This window comes from Gossypium raimondii, chromosome 2 (genome assembly GCF_025698545.1).
Source record: "Gossypium raimondii isolate GPD5lz chromosome 2, ASM2569854v1, whole genome shotgun sequence".
Taxonomy (NCBI): Eukaryota; Viridiplantae; Streptophyta; class Magnoliopsida; order Malvales; family Malvaceae; genus Gossypium; species Gossypium raimondii.
This window is the reverse complement of record NC_068566.1, coordinates 25,778,922-25,804,563: the sequence shown is the minus strand read 5'-3', so window position 1 is coordinate 25,804,563 and position 25,642 is coordinate 25,778,922. Positions and strand designations below refer to the sequence as shown.

The 25,642-nt window shown below is 34.6% G+C and overlaps 2 protein-coding genes and 1 non-coding gene across 3 annotated transcripts; 1 reads left to right on the top strand and 2 right to left on the bottom strand.

The window, feature by feature from the left end:
* Window positions 1-8,803: 8,803 nt before the first annotated feature.
* LOC105789591 (uncharacterized) lies at window positions 8,804-13,254 on the bottom strand. Its single transcript, XM_012616964.1, has 6 exons — window positions 12,792-13,254; window positions 12,523-12,609; window positions 12,140-12,405; window positions 10,969-11,056; window positions 10,658-10,875; window positions 8,804-9,049 (listed from the first exon to the last, which is right to left on the bottom strand). The coding sequence occupies exons 1-6, from the start codon at window positions 13,252-13,254 to the stop codon at window positions 8,804-8,806; spliced, it is 1,368 nt and encodes a 455-aa protein (XP_012472418.1).
* Window positions 13,255-15,862: 2,608 nt separating this feature from the next.
* On the top strand, window positions 15,863-15,969 carry LOC128039376 (small nucleolar RNA R71). Its single transcript, XR_008193881.1, has one exon. It is a non-coding gene; the product is annotated as a small nucleolar RNA R71 (small nucleolar RNA).
* A 3,024-nt stretch (window positions 15,970-18,993) lies between these two features.
* Window positions 18,994-23,783, bottom strand: LOC105788293 (ubiquitin carboxyl-terminal hydrolase 2). Its single transcript, XM_012615112.2, has 6 exons — window positions 23,612-23,783; window positions 23,486-23,532; window positions 21,392-21,438; window positions 20,288-20,334; window positions 20,106-20,208; window positions 18,994-20,023 (listed from the first exon to the last, which is right to left on the bottom strand). The coding sequence occupies exons 2-6, from the start codon at window positions 23,514-23,516 to the stop codon at window positions 19,247-19,249; spliced, it is 1,005 nt and encodes a 334-aa protein (XP_012470566.1). The 5' UTR covers window positions 23,517-23,532; window positions 23,612-23,783; the 3' UTR covers window positions 18,994-19,246.
* Between the last annotated feature and the right edge of the window lie 1,859 nt (window positions 23,784-25,642).

The following is a 25,642-nucleotide window of genomic DNA, read 5'->3' as shown; positions in this document are numbered from 1 at the left end:
AGCTATACATGCCATATTTTTATATACTGCGATAGTCTGATGACTTTTGACATCTAAAAATGTGTTCTCATATAGTAATGGATCCCGATAGAGCCGTAGCTGATGATGTTGAGAGTATAGCGTCTGCTTCCGTGCAAGGGACAAAGCCAGCAGATTCTAGACTGAGCTCTAGTAACCAGGAGGGAGAGGCTAAACAAGCCTTTATCCAAATGATGAACGACTGGTTTACTCAATATATTCAAACTAATCTGACTGCACAACAACCTCCACCCCCGACTGATCCATCTCTGGTACCTGTGGTACCTCAGATGATTGATCTGATGAGATTTAATAAGCCATCTGTTGATATAATTAAAAAATATGGGGCCAAAGAATTTAGGGCCACAGTTAATGATGATGCTAAATGGGCTGAATTTTAGCTCGATAACACTATCTGTGTATTTGAAGAACTGTCATGTACACCCGAAGAATGCTTGAAATGTGCCATATTTTGTTACGTGACTCTACCTATCATTGGTGGAGCACTTTAGTGTCAATCGTACCGAAAGAGCGTGTCACCTGGGAATTCTTTCAAACTGAGTTCCTTAAGAAATATATCAGTCAGAGATTCATTGATCAGAAACGTAAAGAATTTCTTGAACTTAAACAGGGTCGTATGACTGTCATTGAATATGAGCGGGAATTTGTGCGACTTAGCAGATATGCTTGAGAGTGTATGTCAACAGAAGCTATTATGTGTAAGAGACTTGCAGATGGGCTGAATGAAGACATTAAACTATTAGTTGGCATACTTGAGATAAAAGAGTTTGTGATACTTGTTGAACGAGCTTGCAAAGCCGAAGTGCTCAGGAAAGAGAAGAGAAAAGTTAACTTTGAAGCTAGAGATTCCCGTAAAAGAACATTCAGTAAATCGTTCCAGTTGACCTCAAAGAAATTCACAGAGGACCATAGCTGATCTAAAGCTACAGCAGACTTTTCTAGACGAGATCGAGATCGACCTTCTGTGAGTTCACGAGCCACTTCAGTTGCTAGTGTTGGCAATGTTTGACAGAATAGATCAGAGTGCAAGCGTTATGGTAAATGGCATCCTGGAGATTATAGATTGCATGATCGGTCTTGTTTTAAGTGTGGATCGAAGGATCATTTTATTCAGGAGTGCCCGATGATAGACGGGCAAAAACACTGCTCAGAGTACCAGACCGAGTAATATGTCAGTGCGAGGTAGACCACCCAGACCTATAGGCAATGTAAGTGGCAGTCAGAAAAGGACAAAAGATACGGCAGTTCGATCAGAGGCTCGTGCACCTGCCAGAGCATATGCTATACGCACTCGTGAGGAGGCTTTTTCCCTAGATGTCATTACTGGTACTTTCACTCTTTATGATACTAATGTTATTCCATTGATTGATCCTGGTTCGACTCATTCATATGAGTGTGAGACTTTAGTATCCATTAAGACTTTACCTGTTGAGTCTCCTGAGTTTGTAATTAGAGTATCAAACCCCTGGGTCGGTGTGTTTTGGTTGACAAAGTGTGTAAGAATTATCCGTTGATAATTCGAGATTCGTGTTTTTCGGCTGATTTGATGTTGTTGCCATTCGACGAGTTTGATATTATTCTGGGTATGGACTGGTTGACTTTACACGATGCTGTGGTTAACTGCAAAAGAAAGACTATTGATTTATGATGCCAGAATGACGAGATTATTCGAATTGAATCTAATGATCTGAATGGTTTATCGACAGTGATATCCTCGATGTTGGATCAGAATTATGTAAGAAAAGGTTCTGAAGCTTACTTTGCATATGTTCATGATAGTAAAGTGATTGAAAAGAAGATTGAATCCGTACCAGTTGTATGTGAGTATTCGAATGTGTTTCCCGAAGAATTGTCGGGTTTGCCGCCTATTCAAGAGGTAGAGTTTGGTATTGAGTTAGTACCGGGGACGACTCCGATTCTAATAGCTCCGTACCGTATGGCACTGAGTGAATTAAAAGAGTTGAAACCACAGTTGCAAGAGTTGATAGATAGAGGTTTCGCATGACCGAGTTTATCTCCTTGGGGAGCACCAGTTTGTTTGTGAAAAAGAAAGATGGAACGATGAGAATGTGTATTGATTACGGTAGCTCAATAAGGTGACTATAAAGAATAAATATCCGTTGCCACGTATTGACGACTTGTTCGATCAGCTAAAAGGGGCTTCAGTGTTTTTGAAGATAGATTTGAGATCGGGTAACTATCAGTTACGAGTTAGAGACTCTAATGCGCCTAAAACTGCTTTTCGAACAAGGTACGGACACTATGAGTTTTTGGTTATGCCTTTCGTTCTTACTAATGCACTTGCTATTTTCATAGATTTGATGAATCACATCTTCAAACAGTATCTGGATCGATTTGTAGTAGTATTCATAGATGATATTTTGATCTACACTCATGATGAAACCGAGCATGTCGAACATCTGAGACTTATGTTACAGACTTTCCGAGCTAAATAGTTTTATAAAAAGTTCAGTAAATGTGAGTTCTAGTTACGTGAAGTCAGCTTTCTGGGCCATGTTCTATCAGCATTGGGTAATCAGGTTGATCCGAGCAAAAATTCAGCTATACTGAATTGGAAACCTTCGAGGAATGTCTCATAAGTTCAAAGCTTTCTGGGGCTCGCAGGTTACTACAGACGGTTCGTGAAAGGATTTTCTATAATTGCAACCCCAATGACGAAGCTATTAAGAAAGATGTTAAGTTCGAGTGGTCAGAAAAGTGCCAGAAAAGTTTTGATCAGTTGAAAGCCCTTTTGACCGAAGCTCCAGTACTAGTTCAGCCAGAGACGGGTAAAGAATTTGTTATTTTTAGCGGTGCATCTTTAAATGGTTTAGGTTGTGTTTTGATGCAGGACTGTCAGGTCATAGCTTATGCTTTGAAACAGCTGAAACAACACGAAAAGAATTATCTGACACATGATTTGGAGTTGGCAGCTATTGTATTTTCATTGAAGATATGGCGCCCTTATCTGTTCAGTGAGAAATGTCATATTTAATCCGATCATAAGAGTTTGAAATACTTGATGACACAGAAAGACTGAATCTAAGACAGTGTCGATGGTTAGAGTTGCTTAAGGATTACGATCTTGTGATTGATTATCATTTAGGAAAAGCTAATGTTGTTGCTGATACTTTGAGTCGAAAATCATTGTTTGCTTTGCGTACATTGACCACTCATTTAGCTATGTCTGATGATGATACGACAATAGCTAAGTTGAAAGCAAAATCGCTATTTGTTTAACAGATTTGTGAGGCTCAGAAAGCCGATGAGGAATTAATTGCAAAACGGGCTCAATGTGACTTAAACGTTGATTTAGAGTTTCTAGTTGATGATGAGGATTGCTTGAGGTACAGAAACCGATTATGTTTTGCGAAAAATTCAGAGTTAATTCAGATGATCTTGAATTAAGCACATAATGTCGATTATCTATTCATCCATGTAGCACGAAAATGTTTAATGATTTAAAACAGCAATATTGGTGGCGCGGTATGAAACGAAACATTTTTTACTTTGTTTCGAAGTGTTTAATATGTCAGCAAGTAAAAGCCAAGCATTAGGTATCTTCAGGGTTGCTTCAATCGATCTTGATACCTGAATGGAAATGGGACAAGGTCACGATGGATTTTGTATCTGGTTTACCGACGACACCGAGCAAGAGAGATACAATCTGGGTTATTTTTGATAGATTGACAAAATCGGCTCACTTTATTCCGAGTCGTACTGATTATTCACTCGATAAACTTGCTAAATTATACGTTTCTCAGATTGTGATATTGCACGGAGTACCTATTTCTATTGTTTCAGATAGAGATCCGAGGTTTACATCGCGGTTTTGGAAGAAACTACAAGATGCGCTAGGTACTAAACTACATTTTAGCACTGCTTCTCATCCCCAGACAGATGGTCAGTCCGAACGAATCATTCATATACTTGAGGATATGTTGAGAAGTTGCATTCTCGAGTTCGAAGGTACGTGGGATCGATACTTGCCTCTGATTGAATTTGTGTACAATAATAGCTTTCAATCAAGTATCAAAATGGCACCTTACAAAGCTTTGTATGGTCGTAAATGTCATACACCTTTATTCTGGACTGAGCTCAGTGAAAACAAGATACACGGGGTTGATTTGATTAAAGAGGCTGAACAGAAAGTAAAAGTTATCCCTGAAAGCTTGAAAGCAGCACCAGATCGTCAGAAATCATATGTGGATTTGAAACGTAAAGATATAAAGTTTCAAATCAGGGACAAAGTGTTTTTGAAAGTCTCACCGTGGAAGAAAATACTCAGATTCGATCGTAAAGGCAAATTAAGTCTGAGATTTATTGGACCATATGAGGTTATAGAACGTATTGGACCAGTTGCTTATAGATTATTGTTGCCACCTGAGTTGGAAAAGATTCACAATTTTTTTCATGTTTCAATGCTACGACGGTACAGATTTGATCCCTCACATGTGATTAGTCCGTCAGAGATTGAGATTCAGTCCAATTTGAGTTATGAGGAAGAACCGATCCGTATTCTAGCTCACGAGATTAAAGAACTGTGGAATAAGAAATTTCGCTAGTAAAAGTGTTGTGGCGAAAACACGGGGTCAAGGAAGCAACCTGGGAATTAGAAGATTCAATGAAAGAATGTTATCCCAACCTATTCACCGGTAAGATTTTCGGGGACGAAAATCCCTAAGGGGGAGAGTTGTAACAGCCCGATTTTTAGAATAGTGGTTATGGAACCACAAATCCGAGTCTAAAAAATATTTTAATATTATTTTCTGTGCCTATTATGTGTGAATTTGCTTGTGTGAAATTTTCGTGTTTTAATTTTATCGTTTAAGTGTTCGATTAAATAAAAGGATTTAATCGCGTAAAATGAAAATTTAAGGGTAAAATTCAAAAGGGCCAAATAGTAGTTGTTCTTTTAATGTGTAGGATTTATGTGGCAAATAGACCATTATTAAAGTTAGTGGGCGGCATTTGACAAAAATGACCTTAGCATATATGTTAAATATTATTATTAAAGGTTAATTAGGTAAATGAATTATAATGTATATTATAATAAAACAAATGAAAAATGTTAGTGGATTGTTCATCCATCCACCACTGAATATTGAAAGAAAAAGAAAGAGTTGAAGCTTTGTTACATTCGGCCTAGGTTTGAGCTTGATTGAGGTATGTTTTTAAATCAGTTTTTGATAATTTTTACGTTTTTGAGATCGTTGCTTCGTGTTCTTCAAAACCCATGCTTTAATTTTAGAATTTGATGGTGATTTTGAGATGTCATTGATGAATGCTTGAGCTTTTTGTTAGTTAATGGTGAAATATGGAAGATATTTGAAAGATTAATGTGTTTTGTCTTTGATTTTTGGTGAAATTGAGTAATTAGGGCTAATTTGGGAAATTAAATTTTTGGGGGACTAAAATATGAAATAAATGAAATGTGTGGACTTGTATGAGTACTATGGATATTCAACCCTTGTATAGTGTGGGCAAATTTTGAGTATTTTGTGTTTTATGCAATAGGGACTAAATTGTAAAAAGTGTAAATGTCAAGGCCAAAATGGTAAATTGCCCATTTACGTGTTATTGGACTAAATTGAATGTAATAATATTTAAACCAGCTCATTTTGAATATGTTTAGATCAGGAACCAAAGAAATCGGAGCTAGATCGGGGAAAATCCAAAGTCATCGACTAATTGTCCGGTTTCAATTTTTCAGTGTTCGAGGTAAGTCTATTAGCTATTTAATGTCATAAAATCAATATATAAGTATGTATATGTATTTATTTTTGATGAATTATAATTTAAAGTATATCGGTTGAATAAATTAAAAGTATGATTGGTTTATATGTATTTTTTTTAATGTTCGAACCTAGACGTTTGTACTTATATAAGTAATTAAACTTAGCTAAAGTGTGAAGGTATATAAGTATATACATAAATGTTATTGAATTTAGTTGAAGTATAAGAGTTTTATATATATGCAAGGTTCAATTCATACATGTATATGCATGTATAAATTATTGATTTAATCAAAGATATGCATATGTATATATGTGTACTTAGGGATTGAAAAATATACATAGCTATATATATGTATAAACCTTTGACTGGATTTATAAAATGTATGTTTTATTTGTGTAAGTAATTTTTATTAAACATGTAAATATACATGTATATATTTATATATACTTTTGAATCGAATAAATATGTGTCATTATAAAAGTATATGCGGTTTGAGTATATATATATGTATAAATGTATAAGATTTAGTTTTGAAATTTGTTATTAGATGATATTTGTATATGTTAGTTTCGATTATGTATATATATATGTATAATTTTAATATGTTCAAATGTAAAATGTATATTATTCAAGAATATTTTTAGTTAAATAGTATGATATTTGTAGTAGGATTTGAAGTATAAGGTTATGCATAAATGTGTTCATTAATTTATTGAATTATCAAATTGGATTTGGTGGTTGAGCTTTATATATATATATATATATATATATATATTCATGTGTTTCAAAGATATAAATTATGAGTTTTGAGCTGAATATTTAAGCATGGAATTTATATACCTATATAGTTCGAAAATGAGTAGTATTTGGGTGAACTGAGTGTTTGAGCTTGGTGCCTAAAAGGATTATTGTCAATGAGATAATTCAACTTTACGTCTAGCAGGCTTGATGCTGGTGAAATGTTTCAGACTTTATGTCTAGCAGGCTTGATGCCGGTGAAATGTTTCAGACTTTACGTCTAGTAGGCTTGATGCCGATGAAATATTTCACACTTTACGTCTAGCAAGCTAATTGCCGGTGTATTGAATCAGGTTTTAAGCCTAGCAGGCTAAGTGCCGGTGAATCTGTTGAAATTGTGTGAATTGTTCAGATTTATGTGTTTGAAGATGTTGTGCATAAATTCGACATAGGTGGTTGATATATATTCACACATCTGTTAAGTGTAGTTGAAAAGTATATATATTTATATGGGTGCATTTGGTATAAGAAACTGATTAGTATTCTTATGTGCAATCTCGAATTCATATATGTATAAATATTTATTTATAAGTAAAAGTTGAATAAGAATGCATTCAGTTATATGCATAAATATGAGTTAGGTTAAAAGTTTATGATCGATATATATACATGTATAATGAGATATGAAATGTGACTGATAAAGTTATATATATTCGATTGTATGTGCATGATAAGTACATATATGACTTTGGATATATGTATGTGGTAAATACATGTACATATTTGGTTATAATATTTGTTAAGCATATGTATATATGCATTCGCTAATATGTTTAAAGTGTATATACATTTGGTTCTAATATTTGTCATGCATATATGTATATATGCATTCGGGATTAATGTTTATAGAGTATATGCATTCAGTTTTAAGTCTTGATAATTATGTATGTATTTGACTATATCTAATTGTTAACTTATATGGTATTTTCAAACTCGTTAAGAGTACAAAAGGTAATTTTATAATCTTTTTTTTTACATTTTTGATATGCTATAGACTTACTAAGTTGTAAAAGCTTACTTTGTTGGTTTATGTCTTTCTGTTTTATAGACTTAAATATCAAGCTTCAAGCTCGAGGATCGTCAGTAAGTTCATCACTCTATCTACTTCTCGGTATTGAAATGTTTAAACTTTAACTTATGGCATGTATAGGCTAGACGATATTTTGGAAGTCGTACTTTTATGTATTGTAAATATAATTAATAGCCATATGAATATGACTTATTTTCTTATGGTTTAGCTGGATTGAAATTCTAAGTTTTGTTTTAAATGGTTTACGTAAAATTTTTAATTATGCTTACTTATATATATTTAAATTCATATATTTATTTTATTATAATGCATATATTTTTATTTGGAAATAGTTGTTTTAAACTTGTATTCAAACGAATTGCATATAAATGTTAAATTCATTTTTAATAACTGCATTGAGTTGTGTTTCGTACAGTAATGCCTTATAACCCTAATTCGGCGACGGATAAGGGTTAGGGGTGTTATAGTAGCAATAGTAGGTTCTTCGTTTTCTACTTCAGGATTTAATAGCAGTTCCTTAGGAAAAACGGGGAAATAGTGGCATTGGGCGTGAGAAGTTCTTCTACAAGGATTTACGAATAGCAATATCACGTTGGTTGACATATTCCCAAAATATGGCCATCTCTCCTTGAGCTTTGCCAAAGTTAGTGACAAGCATTTTCTGATGTTTTTCAAACACACAGAACTGTTGTTTCAAACCCTATACAGTTTCAATCATTCGCCGCTCAAAATCCGTGTGAGAAGTCGAGGGACAGCAGAAGTAGTCCTAGGAGGAGAATATGGAGGTGTGTCAGTTTGCCTTGGTATTTCCTCACCAGCTAGTTTCTGCACAATGCGCATAGTAATGGCCATTTGTTTGGAAAGTTGTCTTCATTTGGTGACAAAGGAACCTTGATTCTTTGGCAGAGTGCAATGATCAGTGAGGGGAAATTTAAGATGCTAGCATTCATTAGGGCACAATGATGAATCTCACGAAAGATAATGTTTCCAACATTAATCTTTTGGCCTACCATTATGGAGTGGAGAAGCAACAATTGATCTTTTGAGATTGTAGCATTATGTGTAAAAGGAATGAGACGGGTTTCAAGAAATGATACCAAATCTTGCATTGAGGCTTCAATAAGACTCTGTCGATGGTGTAATAGTCATTTCTTGAATTAAGGATTGTGTACCTTCCACACAAACATCAGTGAGAATCTAGGTTAAGTGCTCCGGGGACATTGTCTTCATAAAGTCAGCATGCTCGTCAGGACCTTCAAACAATCCATATTGGGCATTGATGGAGTCCTCATCAAATAGAACTGATGCACCACGCACGTATATAAATGCACTGTTAGAAGAAGTAACGTGGGCATAAAACTCTTTCACTACCTTTGGGAAGACATCACCAGGATGGCGACAAAAGATCCCCCATCCATACTTTTTAACAACTGATGAGATGGCCTTTGTATACCCCCATGAAAGGAGCATCTTGAAAAAGGAATCCTTTTTCCATGAAGAATTGTCTTTTGGAAATATTTTTATGGTATTTATCTTCAGTAAGTTTACTGAAGAAGGTGCGTGGAGAGGCAGAGGTCAAAGAATAAGCTGTTTGGGAAGCCATTGAAGAAAATATAGAAAGCTTGAAAATGAAAAAGGTAGATTTTATTGCGATTATGAATGAAATAAAGAGAAAAAGCAGAAAATGAACGGGATGAAAATGTGGGAAGAAACTGAATCGGCTATGTTAAAACATGGGAGAGAAGAAATTATGACGTGTGCGATAAGATTGGACTTAGTCATGGTCTGACAAGGCAAAACAATTGGCATTTAGCGAGAAAAGAAAATGTATTTAGCGCAAATTTGTGAAAATTGAAAGAATTATGCTAATGGATTCAATTTGTATATACTCTGGCCCAAAAAGAAACCTATAAAAATAGAAAATAAACAGTTAAATAAATTTATTGGGTAACAAATGAGAAAAAGTAAAAATAAAATAAACGAAGAAAATTTCTAAAAGAGAACAATATTAAGTATTTCAAAGAGATAATTTCTTTCTCGCGCATTATAGGAGCTCCAAAATAATGTTTCAGGCGTTGACCATTGGCTTTGAAAGTGGATCTTGTTTTTCCATCCTTAATGTCGACAGCTCCATAAGGGTATATACGCTCGACCTCGAATGGTTTGGACCATCTCGACTTTAATTTTCCAGGAAATAGTTTTAAGTTTAGAATTGAAGAGCAAGACTTGTGTCCAGGTACAAATTGCCGTGGAAAAATTTTCTTGTCATGCATCGCTTTGTCTTTTCATTGTACAATCTAGCATTCTTATAAGCTTGAGCTCAAAATTCATTCATCTCATTAAGCTCCAGTAAACAATGAGTTGCGGCGGCACCCCAGGCCATGTTGAGTTTCTTGATTGCCCAAAATGCTTTGTGTTCTAGCTCAACTGGAAAATGACATGGTTTACCATTGACAAGCTTGAAAGGTGACATTCTGAACGGTGTCTTGAAAGCTATGCAATAAGCCGACAAGGCTTCATCAAACATTGCTGACCAATCCTTGCGGTTGGGATTGTCAACTTTTCCCAAAATTTGTTTGATTTCTCTGTTGGAAATTTTAGCTTATCCATTTGTCTGTAGGTGGTATGCCGTGGAAATTTTATGTTTAACCTCATATATGTTTAGAGCGTTGGCAACTAATCTGCAGTCAAAATATGAACCTTCATCACTAATTAAGGCACGAGGGGTACCAAACCAGGTAAAAATATTTGTATGCAAGAATTTTAGAACTGATTTGACATTATTTGCAGGTAAAGCCACAGCTTCAACCCATTTGGAGACATAATCCACAGCGACAAGAATGTAGATATTGCCCTAGGATGGTGGAAATAGACCCGTGAACCCGTGAAATCAATTCCCCATACATCAAATAATTCCACTTCTAAAATATTTTGCAGCGGCATTTTTTTTCTCCTTAATAAGTTACGAGTTCTTTGACAGCGATCATAGCTTTAGCAGAACTCATGAGCATCTTTAAACATGGTGGGCCAATAAAAACTAGATTGGAGAACCTTTGTAGCAGCTCGCATGCTTCCAAAATGTCCACCATAAGGTGCAGAATGACAGTCATACAGGATACTTTGAATTTCATCATCCGGAATACATCTCCGAATTACTTGATCTGCACACTGCTTGAATAGAAATGGCTCATCCCAGTAATATTGCTTGACATCGTGAAAGAATTTCCTTTGCCCTTGATGATTGAGTGCAGGTGGCAGCAACCTACTGACTAGAAAGTTAACAATATCAACTTACCATGGCAATGCCATAGCCAAAAATAACTGTTCATCAAGGAATTCGTCTTTAATCATTTTACTATCACCATAATTATTCCCTGCTTCCAGTCGTGACAAGTGATCAGCCACTTGATTTTCAGTACCTTTCCTATCTTTAATCTCCAAATCAAATTCCTACAGAAACAATATCCATCTAATGTGTCTGGGCTTGGCCTCTTTTTTCATCACCAAGTATTTAATGGCAGAATGGTCTATATAAATTGTGACTTTGGTGCCCACTGCTAACAATTCTTTCTTTGTGGTGGTATAACTGAGCTGTGAATCTGTCAACGTATGACTAGCATAATATATAGCATGAAACATCTTGGCTTTTCTTTGCCCCAGAACTGCCCCTACAGCAAAGTAACTTGCATCACACATCAGTTCAAATGGTAAAGTCCAGTCTGGTGTAGTGACTACAGGTGCTGTAATTAATCACTCCTTTTACTCTTTGAACGCTTTTGAGCATAACTCTTCAAAATGAAATGATCAGTTTTGTTATAACAATTGACACAGAGGTTTAGATATCCTTGAAAAATCATTAATAAATAGACAGTAAAATCCAGCATGACCAAGGAAGCTTCTGATTCTTTTCACTGAAGTGAGTGGTCGAAACTTTTAAATGACTTCTATTTTTGCTTTGTCGATGGCAATACCTTGTTGTGAGATCTTGTGTCCCAAAATAATGCCTTCACAAACCATGAAGTGGCATTTTTCCCAATTTAGCACAAGATTTATTTCTTGACATCAGCAAAGTACTAACTCCAAATTTTTCAAACAGTCTTCAAAAGTGTCACCAAACATCAAGAAATCATCTATGAATACTTCAAGGGATCTCTCCACCATGTTAGAAAATATTGCCATCATGCAATGCTGGAACGTTGCAGGGGCGTTACATAACCAAAATGGCATTCTTCTAAAAGCAAATGTTCCATAAGGACAGGTGAATGTAGTATTTTCTTGATCATTAGGAGATATGGAAATTTGTATGTACCTTGAGTAGCCATCTAAAATACAGTAAAAGGCTTTCCCTTCTAGTCTATCCAACATCTAATCTATAAAAGGTAGATTGAAATGGTCCTTCTTCGTTGCTTTATTGAGCTTTCAGTAATCCATACAAACTCTCCAACCTGTGACACGTGTGGGAATAAGTTCGTTATTATCATTGCTGACTAAAATGACCCTTCCTTTCTTAGGTACACACTAAAATGGGCTCACCCAAAAGCTATCCGAAATTAGGTATATAATTCCAACATCCAACCATTTGATAATCTCCTTTTTATCTACTTCTTTCATGACAGGACTCAGTCTCCTTTGTTGTTCAATAGATTTGCCATGGAAATCTTCAAGTATTATTTTGTGCATGCTGGTTGCTGGGATAATTCCTTTGATATCCGCAATTGACCATTCTAAAGCTTTCTTGGACTTTTTTAAGACTTTCAGTAATTGCATCTCCTGGTTTATTGTAAGCTCGACAAAGATAACTACAGGTAGTGTACCGTTATCTCCCAAATAAACGTACTACAAATGCACTAGTAATGGCTTCAAATCTATCACAAATGGATCTTCTATTGACGATCAATGAGGGTTGAAAGACCGACCTGATAAGTATAATGATTCAAAGCTCCTCCTAAATCCATTTCCAAATTGCTGAATTTCCATCAGTTCTCCAGATTCTTCAGTCAATTCTGTTTCATTTCATTCAACAAAGCCTGCATCAGAATTGTTGTGCATATGTCTTACAAATTCTTCCTGAATTACAATGTCAACAAATTCAACAACATGGCATTCTTCATCTGGATTGGACAATTTAAAGCATCAAATACGTTAAATGTAAACTGCTGATCATTAATTCTCATGGTTAATTCACCTTTTTGCACATCAATCAATGTTCTACCAGTTGCTAAGAAAGGTCGTCCAAGTATTATGGGTACCTCTTTATCTGCTTCACATTCCAAAATAATAGAATCTGTTGGAAAAATGAATTTTTCAACTCTTACCACTATATCTTCAATTTTACCTTCTGGATGGACGTATGATTTATCAGCTAGTTGTAGTGTGACTATAATAGGTCTTGCATTTCCTATCCCGAGTTTCCTAAAACTAAACATAGACATTAGATTGATACTTGCACCTAAATTGCATAATGATTTGCCTACATAATGGTTTCCTATCGAGCAGGGTATAGTGAAGCTCCCTGGATCTTTTAACTTTTGTGGTAGTTTGTTCTTCAACAATGTTGTGCACCCTTCAATAAGTGCAATAGTTTCAAACTCACCTAACCTTCTCTTCTTGGATAGGATATCTTTCATGAATTTCACATAGTTAGGCATTTGTTCTGATGCTTCCACCAAAGGTATATTGATGTGTAATTACTTCAAGACCTCCAAAAATTTCTTGAATTGAGCTTGTTGATTCAACTTTTGGAAACATTGGGGAAAAGGTGGCAGTGGCCTTCCTTCCATTTGTTAAGGTTGTTTTTCCATGGTATTTGTATTGGCTTTACAAGATGAATTTGCTTCTGTATGTTTCTGTTTACTCTCATCTTTTGTAGTTTATTCCATTATTGATTCGAAAGTTGTGCTTTCAGGAACTGCTGAACTTTCCTCCTCATTAAAGGCATCATTCACAACTCCTAGCAGCTGAGTGCCACTTCAAAGTGTTATGGCCTTACATTGTTCCTTTCCTTGAGATCGACAACTTTCTGTGCCACTAGGCAATGCTTCTTATTGTCTAGAACTTAATTCAGTGGCAATTTGTCCCACTTGATTCTCCAGAGCTCTTAAGGAAGCTGTCTAGCTCTGAATAATCACATCATTCTTAGCCATATGCTCCTTTAATAGAGCTTCCATTGTTGATGTTAAAGATGAAGAATTTTGTTGCATATTTTGTTGCAGCATTGGTTGACTATATCTAGGTGGTACACCAGCCAAATTCTGTCAATTAACATTGCTGGCATTTCCCATTCCTTGATTACTCCAGCTGAAATTTGGATGTTGTTTCTGTCGGATCGCCGGCACCTCTATGGCGCAGTGAAAAATAAAAATTCGGCAATCCTAACTAGGGATCCATGTGTGAGGAACGAATCGGGGTGAAAGAGGTTGCGAAATTACCTAATGTTTATTCAGAGTAGACAGCAACACCTCAATAATGAGTAGTCTGATCTGCTATCGAACCAAACCGCAATCTATCGTGATTCCGGCCTCTACGTAATCCACCCAGTTGACTACGAACGGAAGGAATCCCCAAAACAGTTTTGAGAGTTATTTTTCTTTGAAGGCTGCTAGACTCAAACAAAGAAAAACGGGATTATATATCCTTTTGTTTTAGGGCTTTTTTTTTAAGAATTAAATAAATATAATAATATTTTAATCCAAAAATTATAATTACATTAATTATAATATAAGTTTGGTAAACCATATATTTATTTGAATTCTTATGCTAACCAAATTCATGTCCTCACTATCGTACAACAACAACCTTGTACATAATGTGTTGGAAATTTGATTACCGAATTAAATTAATTCTATAATTAATTTAATTCAAGCAACCCCAAAAACAATACCAACTATGGTTTATTCCGTTCATTTCAACTATAGGGTGTGACCACAGAGGTTCTTGTAACGTTAGCGATAACACTAGAACGATTCTAATGCTACGAACAATGAGTGGCATCTAGCAATGCATCATTGCTACCTAAGTCACAAGAGATCATGATTCGACATAACCTTTTATGATTAACCTTTTATGCAATAATCCTTAAGTCCTTTATCTCGGATTGGACACAAGTCATGGAATAGTCACACTTGCATTGTCCATTCCATGTTCCTTGATATCTTAAGCGGACTACGATATACAATTAAGTATGACATCTAATATCAACTTATTTGAGCATGGCCATGCATTTCTAGTCTCACTTAATCAAGTGGCCTAAGATATTACTCCCATTATGTAGGAGGGACTTATCCTATATCGACCAACCATATCCCTCTACATAGATTGTGGTATATCCAACTCAGTCTTTATAGAACAACCAGTTAAGGTGTACGTTTGACTGTATCAAAATATACAACTCACGATGTTGGGATTATGATGATCTCAAGTCTGAGGATCATATAAATATTAATCATTATGAGTAATGTCGTGACAATTACATAATAATCCAAGAAACATACTCATAACGGGTCAGTCCAATATGTTGTTCTCTAACACACATATTCATGTAATGATTCTGACATTCCATATCAATGACAACTCTTTATCATCAATCAACTACACGTTAGTCTTAATGCATTATCGTTGTCCTATCCAACAATAATACTTGACTAAGGAACTTTTAAGAATAATCATATTATTCTCAGGACATTATTATAAAACAGTTTATTTATATACATAGAAAAGAAACTGAAATAATAATGGTAACGCCTTATATTAATAAACATGATAAATCAAGTATGTTATTACAACCATCTCATGATTGATCTTTGGGCATACTCTAACAGTTTCCACCCTAAATTGTATGTGTTGGAGTAGGGATTGTTGCTGTTACGATTAAAATTCCCTATGTAATACACAAAGGCCGGATTGGATAGGCATTCATCAAAAACATGATTTTCTCCACAGTATACGCATGCTAGTTCTGCAACTTTCATCTCCTGCACTGCAGAGGGTCTTTTCAAAGCTTTAATCATATTTGTTAAAGATGATACCTAAGTTGTTAAAGATGTAATTGCATCAAGTTCCATTGCTCTTGCAGCTCATCTACCAATACCAACTCTAGTAGTAAGGTACTGATAATCATTGTTTGCTATTCTTTCCAAAATTTCGTATGCCTCATTGTAGGATTTGTTAAGCAACGCCCCATTAGCATATGCATCCACCACCATTTGCGTATGAGTATTTAATCCATTGTAGAAAATTTCCATCTATGTCCAATGCTGAAAACTATACATCAGGCATTTTCTAATTAGCTTCTTGAAACGCTCCCATGCTTCATATAATGTTTCATCTTTCGATTGCCTAAACGATGTAATGTCTTAACTAATCTTGGCATTCATGTTGGGAGGATTATACCTAAGTAGAAACCTCTGACATAGTTCATTCCAATATACCACCGTACTTGATGGTAACCCACTCAACCATGATCTGGCATGATCTCGCAATGAATAAGGAACAATTTTAATCTAAGAGCTTCCTCAAGGACACCTTGCTGCCTGAATGAGTCACAAACATCAAGAAAAAGTCTCAAGTGCAATCTTGGATCTTCAGTAGGTAAACCACTAAATTGCCTTACTGTTTGCAGCATCTGAAACATTACTGGTTTTAATTCAAAGCGTTGAGCTTGAATATGTGGCCTAACAACTTCTAGATTTAGATCATCCAAAATAGGCACTACATGTTCTCTGATAGGTCTGTCTCTATCATCTATTATTCGAGGAATACCAGTATTCCTTTCATTCTAAAGTACTTGATCTTCTCTGATTAGATCATTTCTAATTCTTTCCATCTCTTTAACTCTTTTCTTCTTTGCCTTAATGTCCTTTCAATTTTAGGATCAAAACAATGTTTTGTATCCTCTTGAGTACTTCTTCTCATGCACTAATAAAAACCTAAAAAATAAAATAAAATACTAATTAATTGCTCTAAAAAAATAACAAGAATAATAACCTAAAATCAAATAATAACAACATCTATGTCTAGAGTGCTACAAATATTTTGTCGAGTATTCGCTTTCATCAAACAATTCAAGATCCAGTATATTTAACCTTTTCAAAATTAAAAATACATCTAAGAACACAACACACAATCAACTATGCCTAGAGCTTGCATGCATGTATTTAAAATAAGCATAAATTGAATGAAATAGTGACATAAACAATCTCGAATCACGGGCTTTAAAGATGATAAAACATTCACCCAAATAACTCCAACCCAAAAAAGATTTAGTTCATGGATGGAAAAGTTAACATTAAAATAAAATAATTCATCAGCATTCTCAAATAAGTTCAAATCACAGAAATCAGGAAAATAAAGGCAGAAATGTTGGAATTCTCGCTACAGTCTAACTTCTCTTTGATTTTCAGATTATACGTGAATCCAGGATAGCTCTCTCTCCCCCTTCTTCATGTTTGTATTTTGCTCTCTTAAGTTGCTATCCTTTCTTTCTCTGAAATTCTCTAATAGAGAGAAAAATTGGTGTCACTAATTTTTTTTCCCACACCAATTCTCCTCCCTCCTCTTTCTTCTTCTCTCCCCTTCTTTCATTGGGTGGATCCGTCCCTCTCAGCACACATTTTTCCCCCTTTTTTTAGGGTGGTCTTTCTGGTATACGCCAGCTGACTGAGAGTGATGTAGATAGAGTGCTGAGTCATCTTCCTGGTATTGTCATGGCAATTGTGTTGATAATCAATCTCACCATTTACCATGGCAATGTTTCACTTCCTTTATTTTCCTTCTACATCCTATTTATCCTCTTCTTCTACTTGCACATGTGTCCAACCACAACCACAAATTTTCATTCCCCAAGTAATAAAAGTAATAAATGATGACCATTATAACGCAATCCAAACTTTGTTATGCAATGTTCTAAAATTATCCTAAAAATGCTATGTATTTACTTAATTACAAACAATTAATTTCATATAAAGGCCTAAAATATAACTCTTTTCAAGAGATCAATGTTTCATAACCTTACCATAAAAGTATCTATCACAGAACAATCATAATTTGTCCAGAACTTACCAAAAGGGCAGATAAGCTTACCTTACCAAACAGACTTAACAGAGTGCACCACAAGGGCCAAACAAAAAACACCATAAAGGCATCATACAGATTCACGTGTTACCTATCCCAACAGACTTTCACATAAGGTGTCCTTGGTGTCTCCCTCATGGATTTATACATAATTTATTGTATAGTGATCTGTTAATTCGATTTACACATTATCGAAGGCTACACCATGAACATACATACAGACATGTCTTGCCATCGGTTTCAGTCACATGGACATATACACATTCATATACCGTGATTTGTCAATCCGGTCTTCAACTTACTAGAGGCTACACCATGAGTGTTCTCATATCATATGATGCCATGAGTCTTAACCTCAATGTTTTATACAAACAAACTTTCATATTGTGATCTATCAATCTTGTTAGCGATGTAACTATCGTACCAAAAGCTTCACAAAGGAAAATTTGTTCAAAAAAAACTAAAATGATTAAAATCCAAGCATGATTAAAGAGCATTGCGCTAACACCAGAAAATAAAAACTATACCCAACATTATTACATTATTAATAAATTTACATTTCAGTCAGTTAATTTTTAAAAAGTTACAAATAGTTATTGAATTATTCGAATATTTTCATTTAAGTATTAGGTTGTTAAATTATTTATTTAAGTTCGATCGGCTAGCTTCAAGTAATGATTCAACGATCAGTACGGTGCAACAATACCCATTGACGAGTAGAAAAACTTATCTTAAATCAAAACTGATCTGATGGTCAGTGCTGAAGATTGAAGAAGAAAACTGTTTGAATTTTGGTTCACAGATTTGTCACATTCAAAGTTGTTTCATGGAAAAAAAAACTAAACTACTTAAAAGAATGTGAGCATTCTGTAACTTTCTAAATTTGAGTGACCATAAGAAAATTACAGGGAAAGCCATACAATCATAATTTTTACAACTCAGAGACTAAAAACTTTTAAACAGTTCAGTGATCATTCTATAACTTTTTAAATTTGAGTTACCAATATGTAAACTTACTAATAGTTTAGTGACCTAAGATGCGATCTACCCAAAATATCCAAAAGAACCAGAACCGGATTCCATTTTCCACTTTAAATTGATTGATGCACTACAAACCAAGTCATGAGCGCTAAAATTGCACCAATCTATTTGACTTGGTAACATTTTCCATCACCTAAAGTGCTCTACGCTGCTTTGACCCTTTAAACTTTCTTGATATACTAGTTCCTAATTCATATTATAACATGAAAATGACATATTAACTTCCAAGTGACTTCCACTTCCAAATAAATAAACTTTTAAAAACTTTAACATAACTGTTTCGACACAAATCCATATCCGATTCTCAACCAAGTCTGGGTAACATAGAAGATGCTTATCTAAAGAGCAGAGTATTTTCATCAACAAATATGGGACTGGAAGAAAAGACCATGACAAAATCCAAGAAGAAAGTCATTTGGAAACAGCAAAGTTGATTTGATCATAAAGGGTCCTTTACGTAACTCCATTTTTCTTTGGATTTGCACTAAGCATCTTGTCAACCAAGAAAATAAAAACAAAACAAGATACACTTCACCTAGAGCTGCTATTCTTCTGCTTAGCTTTCTCAATAAGGGGTTTCAGTTGCTTCTTTTCAGCAAGAATTTTAAGGAAGTTGAACAAGAAGGGTATGTAGTTGTGTTTCCTTCGAATGTTTTCGGTTCTCCACTTCTTGAATTTCTCCTCCTCCATCAAAATTTTCTCAGTGGCACCCTCAATCCCTGAATTAACTTCTGAAAGTTGCTTGTTTAGTGCTTCAAAACTGGTTTTGTCTGTGGGTCTTTCAGACTGTATGGTAGCCAACTGCTGCAAGATGCGTTCCCTCTTCTTTTGGAGCTCCTTAAGTTCAGCAGTGTACAACTCTTTCCTGTTCTTGATAACTGCCATGAGGTTAAATCTTATTTCACTTTGGGAGTATCTCTCGATTCGTTCTTGGATTACTGGTTGTACCAACTTCAACCATTCCATGTCACCTGGACCAGCAGGACATTGACCAAGGCTAATGGGTCCCTCCTTCAGTCCATCAAGTTCATAAAGTACTCCATCAACTGGTATGTAGCTTATGAAATGGTAGACATCGTCATCTTTCCCAGCAGCTTTCTGCTCCTCTAGAACAAAAGGCTCAGGCCTTGCAAAACTATTATGGGCTGTACGTATAGCTTCACTGTTATTTATAGCTAGACCCTTGAGCTCTGGAGGGAAGTTTTTAGTGAATTCTTTCAACTTTGATAGTTCTGGGCCAATGTCAATATCAGGGCAGTTCAAGAGAATAGACAATATAGCTTGTGTAGCACAAGCATTATTGATGACCTATAAAAATGTAGAAAAAATAAGTTTGGAAGATTTGCAATATATCAGACTCGAGAAAGTAATAAATTAAACTGAAACCAACCTGACTAGCAAAGAACAGATCAGGGTTCGGGTCCTTGATTACAAGACGTTCATCCTTTTCCCCTGGGTGCCATTTGAAAAGGAAAATCAACCCATACACAGGCCTATCATGGAAAGAATAATCAAGCAAGGAAGAGATTCAAATGCTGAAGCGTGAAATGGCCAGTACAAGCAAGAACTGACCTAAGATTGTTTAGAGAATCGAGATCCAATGAATACAATTCCTCTACCTGATAAGACATGATCCATCATGACAGTATAAGCATATGAAAAACAAAAGCTATAATAGTACTTATTCAGATATGAAAATTAATATCCACACCTATGCAACCACCAACATACTTACACAAGGAAAGACTTTGATAGCTGCACACAGAGTTTAACATAGGGGCACAGAACAAACAAAATAGTACAGACAGTAGATAGGGATGGCACTGGCCACAATTTTATACAACACCAACCTAACCAGATCCACTCAAGTCGGGTCAAACTAAACAGGTTAATACAGCAGCTTCAAGGCATGCTGGTGGTTGATCAATGCTAGGTTAGAAAGAAGATATCTTTTTTGGAAGTCAAAAGTAAGATCATGGCTTTTGTATTGTCAAAGAAGTCCTTTGGATCCAAGGAATGCTTCGCTGAAATACAATTTGGTAATTTTCTGTTTTCTAGATAGGGCATTAGTTATATGGTTGATTGGGTCTTGTTTTGGGTTTAGTTCATTGAAGGTTTTAAATGGAGTCCTTAGCTCAAATTACTTTAATAACTCCCAAGTTTGTTGATTTTAAGAATCCTAATCCATTACAACAAGTTAAGAATTTAATCGGTGCCTATTTATATTTCTCAGTTTTGCTTCATAGAGTTGATTTCTCACAAAATGTTCAGGTATTAATTGTTCTCAGGGAACTAATTCAGTGGTTTCCTTCCCCCGACTTTTCTTCCTCTTATCTTCCAACAACAGTCATTGAATGAGTTTCTACCGAACCAAGAGAAACACAATGCAAATGGAGGTTTAAGGGGATATGTTATAGGAACCCTTGTGCCTTTCACACACTGACTGAGTACGCATAAAACCATCAACATACCAATGCCTTGTCCACAACAACAACAACATTGTTCAAATAGCACCGTACAGAAGACACACAAGGTAATTAACATAGAGACTGATATTCATTTTTATTAAAAGAACTTCAACAGTATTGGTATGCATGCATCTAAATAATAGAGGAAATTATAAGCAAAGCTACAAGGCAAACATAAGGAACCAATTATGACATAAAAAAGCATTACTTGTACGCCTTTAACTTGCATCTGCTGTATAAGTTCCGTAAAAACACCTGAAAAGACATGGCAGAAAACGATCATGTCAAGCTTAAATCTCAGTACATATCATTCAGAAAGCATGATGATCTAAAGTAAGCAATAAGAGCACTAAAAGACAGTTAATCATTTGATGCAGCAAGATGTTGACATGTTCGATCTCAACTAATAGATCCAAGATATTCGTAAGAAATCATATGGCAGAACATAGTACAACACAACTCGATGCTGAAAGCATTATACTCGGAAGAAAAAATGAGGGGGTGGGGGGAGAATAAAGCAACTGCGAAAATGCCCAATCTGAACTATGTTGCCTTTGTTAGGCCTCCAAAAAAGGTTAAACAGTGTTGTCAAGGGCACTAAGACCTCTATGTCACCTAAGGTGCAAGGTGTAAAAAGAGGCTCATCCAAGTAAAATAAGGCACATACTTATAAATAAAGATATATGTGAAATATTTATATTAAAAAAATTATGTATTGTGTAAATAGTAAATAATAAGTAAATTTTAAGATACTTCATTTTATAAATTCAAGATATTGCTCAAGCCGGATAATTCAGTCACTAATTTATTACAAAATAAAACAAGATATGTAATTAAAAATTGACAATAGCTCTAAATTTCCTTCACTTCCATATATGATCTTTTGAATCATTATCCTTGCAATAAAATTAAGGGCAAGTTCCATAGTATTTGCTTGGCTTGGTTTTCTTCTATTCATTACTTCATTTGCAAACCATATCAGGTCCAAGCATCCAACAAATTTCAGCTTCTGCCTTCTTCAAATGTCGAATTACAGTTTTCAAACACACAAGGTAGCTGACACAAACTTCCATGACAAAGGAGGAGGCAGATTACAAATGTGATTAAACAATAAATAAAAAATTACAACAAAAAGTTTAAAGCAGAGAAAGAGTGGATGTTGGTCTGTTTTTTAAAACTAAAACAGAGCAACTTCTCTGTTTTTTAACAACATAAATATGCTTTAGAAGAGGAAGAAAAGAATTACAAGAAGGGAAAAAAAAGGGAGATATTTGATTGTATGCTTTAACCTAATCAAATCAGTGACTGAGTTTATAATAATGAAAAAGAAAAGAGTAAGTGTGGTATTTTAACTCAAAAAAAACACAGGTAAATTGCAAAGTTAACTGAAGCTAGCCTTTCGAACTCCTTGGACTGGAACAGAAGACACAAAAAAGAACAAAAGGCGGTTGCCTGTTTGAAGTCGCCTCATTTAGAAGGCTCTCAAGCTTTTTTTTTTCTTTTCGCCACACCTAAGCGCCTAGGCACACAACTTGACATCACAGGGCTATACGGCCAATGAAGGGGCAAAAAATTTTCTCAGGATTAATGATAAACCTTAGGAAAATGTAAGTTCTACCCCTAATTATTGGCAACAATTAAGGCTTCAATCTATCTTATTATAGCATCTTTAAAAAGCGGAGGTTGGTTCTAGCACTAGCATGAACAAAACATCAATATTCTTTTTATTATTATTTTAAATTCCACCAGATATAACATGCATATACTATGCTGTACTTTCAAGATCATAAGCCTCTAAGGAATAGCACACAGTGATTCAATCATTTAACATGTGAGAAATAATCAGATAACAATCAAGCTTATGATTGTTCTCTGCAAGCGTGATGCATCGGGATCGTTAACAAAATATTTACCCAAACCACCCTCCAATGGCACTATAAAAAAAACACATTCACACAAAGAGATTGAAATACAATGAAACCCGCAACATCCTTATGTTTTGATAAAAATTTAAACTAATATCTCAACTATATTAATTCATCCCACCCCCCACCCACCCCCCATTCAGAGAATATGAAACTGTAACCAGAGAGAAAATAAGAAAAAATTGAAGAAAACTTTCCTCTAAGATAAGTATCCAATTTTCTTAAGAAGAAACGAAACTCATCAACAAATTAAATGAATAAGAAAGTTGTTCACCTTATAATTTAAGAGTAATTCCAAACAAATAAACAAACTTAATGTTCGAAAATATGAGAGAGAGAGAGAGAGAGAGAGAGAGAGAGAGAGAGAGAGGCAAAACCTGGATCGGATTCAATTGTGCACCAAGACATGATGCGAATTTAGCAGCTGCCACAAACAAAAAGGTTAATTTTTTAAAAAAGGCGAAACAGCCTAACATAATATATAAGAAATACCCAAAACTCACCAAGTCTGTCTGAAAAGAAAGAGAGGTTCGTTCCTGGCTGGGGTCTTTCTTCTTCCTCAACCCTAATGGCTAAAAGGCTTCGTAGGGCTACTTCAGCTGTGAGCTTTTAAGCACTGCGCTTTCTAATCTATCAAATGAATCTCAACCGTTCGTCCCAACTTCAAGTACTAGGCACTCCATCCATCTCAAACTTAAAGTAAGAGTGCTCATGGGTCGGGTTTTCTGTCCGAACCTGCTTTTTTTTTTTTCAATTTTATTCTCTTTAAAAAGAGAAAAAGGCTTAACCGAATAAGAATCCCTCGAATTATATCGCTTTCTTTAGTTAGGTATTTAATTTTTGTTTTATCAAATCAAATACTTAAATTATAATTTTGTAACTATTATAATCCCTACTGTTATTTCTATTAAAAAACCCTTTAATCAATAACAGTTGACAAGTGGCATTTAATAACATAAAAATTAAAATTAATATTAAATTAAATTATTATTCAATATCATATTTCTCTTCTCCTCTCTCTTTTCTCTCTCCCCGTCCATCTTGATCCTATTTTCTCTCTCATCTTACTTTTCTCTCCCTTTTATTCACAGCAGCAAAAATTAAAAATGAGTTTTATTTATGAATATAAAATTGTAAAAATAAAATATAAATATGAATATTGTGGGGAAGAAAAACGTGAAAAATCCAAAATTTAATGGGAAAAAACAGAATGAAAAAAAAATTGGGGGGTGGGGGAGTAGGAAAGGAAAAGAAACAATGAAAACAGTGCTTGAAAAAAAGGAAAGAAAAAACTTGAGTTGTTTGAAGAAAACGAAGATGGGTGTGGCGTTAAAAAATGAAAAAAGAAATTAATTTAATTTTAATATATATTTTTAGTTTCAAGTAAATGACTATGTATATAAAAGTGACACATGATAGTCTTTTATCTATTGAAGTGAATTTTCTTTTAACAAAGATAATGGTAGGGCGATAATGGTTATGTATTATAATTTAGGTATCTAGACCAACAAAATTTAGATAGTTAACTAAAAGAGAGTATAATTTGAGAGTTGCTTATTCAATGAAATTTAAAAATGGGTTCAGTTTAGATTAATCTAAAAGGTTAAATTTTATTTTATTTTGTTAAAATTTTTTATTAGTTCCTATAATTTACGAAAGTTACGAATTTAATTTATTACTTTAATTTGGTTATTTTTAGTTTCTAAATTATTCACATTTTAAAATTTCAATCCTGCTAGAAAGAATAATTCTGTCTTCTGGCACGTCTTTGTCTGCCGACTGGCACGCTTTTGTTTTTTTTTCCTTTCAGTTTTGTTTTTCTTTATGCTTCTTTGCTCTTCGTATTTGTTATTCTGTTTCGTGAAAAGTAACTTATCTTTGTTGCGGGAAAGTGATGGAATGGGGATTAGTGGATCTGAGTTTAGAGGATGGAGAAGAAGAAGCTTTTTCTATTCTGGATTATGTTGAATCACAGAGCTCAGTGTATAGTTTTTGCTTGGTGGGATTTGGAAACACGGAAATTTACACTTTTTTACATACCCTTTTTAACTTAAAATCATACAGATTCGATAAAATTCTTGTCGAAAAAATAATTAATTTTTACAAAATAATTTAAGTGCACTTAAAATATGAACATGTTGAATTTTACTTAATTTTATAATTAATTTTGATGAATCTTGGTTATTTTCGATAGATTTGCACAAAGGGCGAAAAATGGCTCGGCAGACACTGTTAGAAGTGCAAAACCGAGAAGCAATTTGAAGTATCGAGGCGAACTAAATTTTAGCCTAAGACGGTCCAAAATTATATGTATTAATTCATAATACAATTAATTTTAATTTATATCCAATTTAATTTGGGTTAATAAATTATTATTAATTAATTATGAAAAAGTGGTATAGTTGAACTGAACCGAGTGAACCGAACTGACCAAGAAATGGACAGCCCAAAAATTGTCCCAAGAGCTGACCCAAATCAGCTTATTAGCTGATTATTTAAGCTTGCAAAGAGGCCCTTGATGTAACACCCCTTAC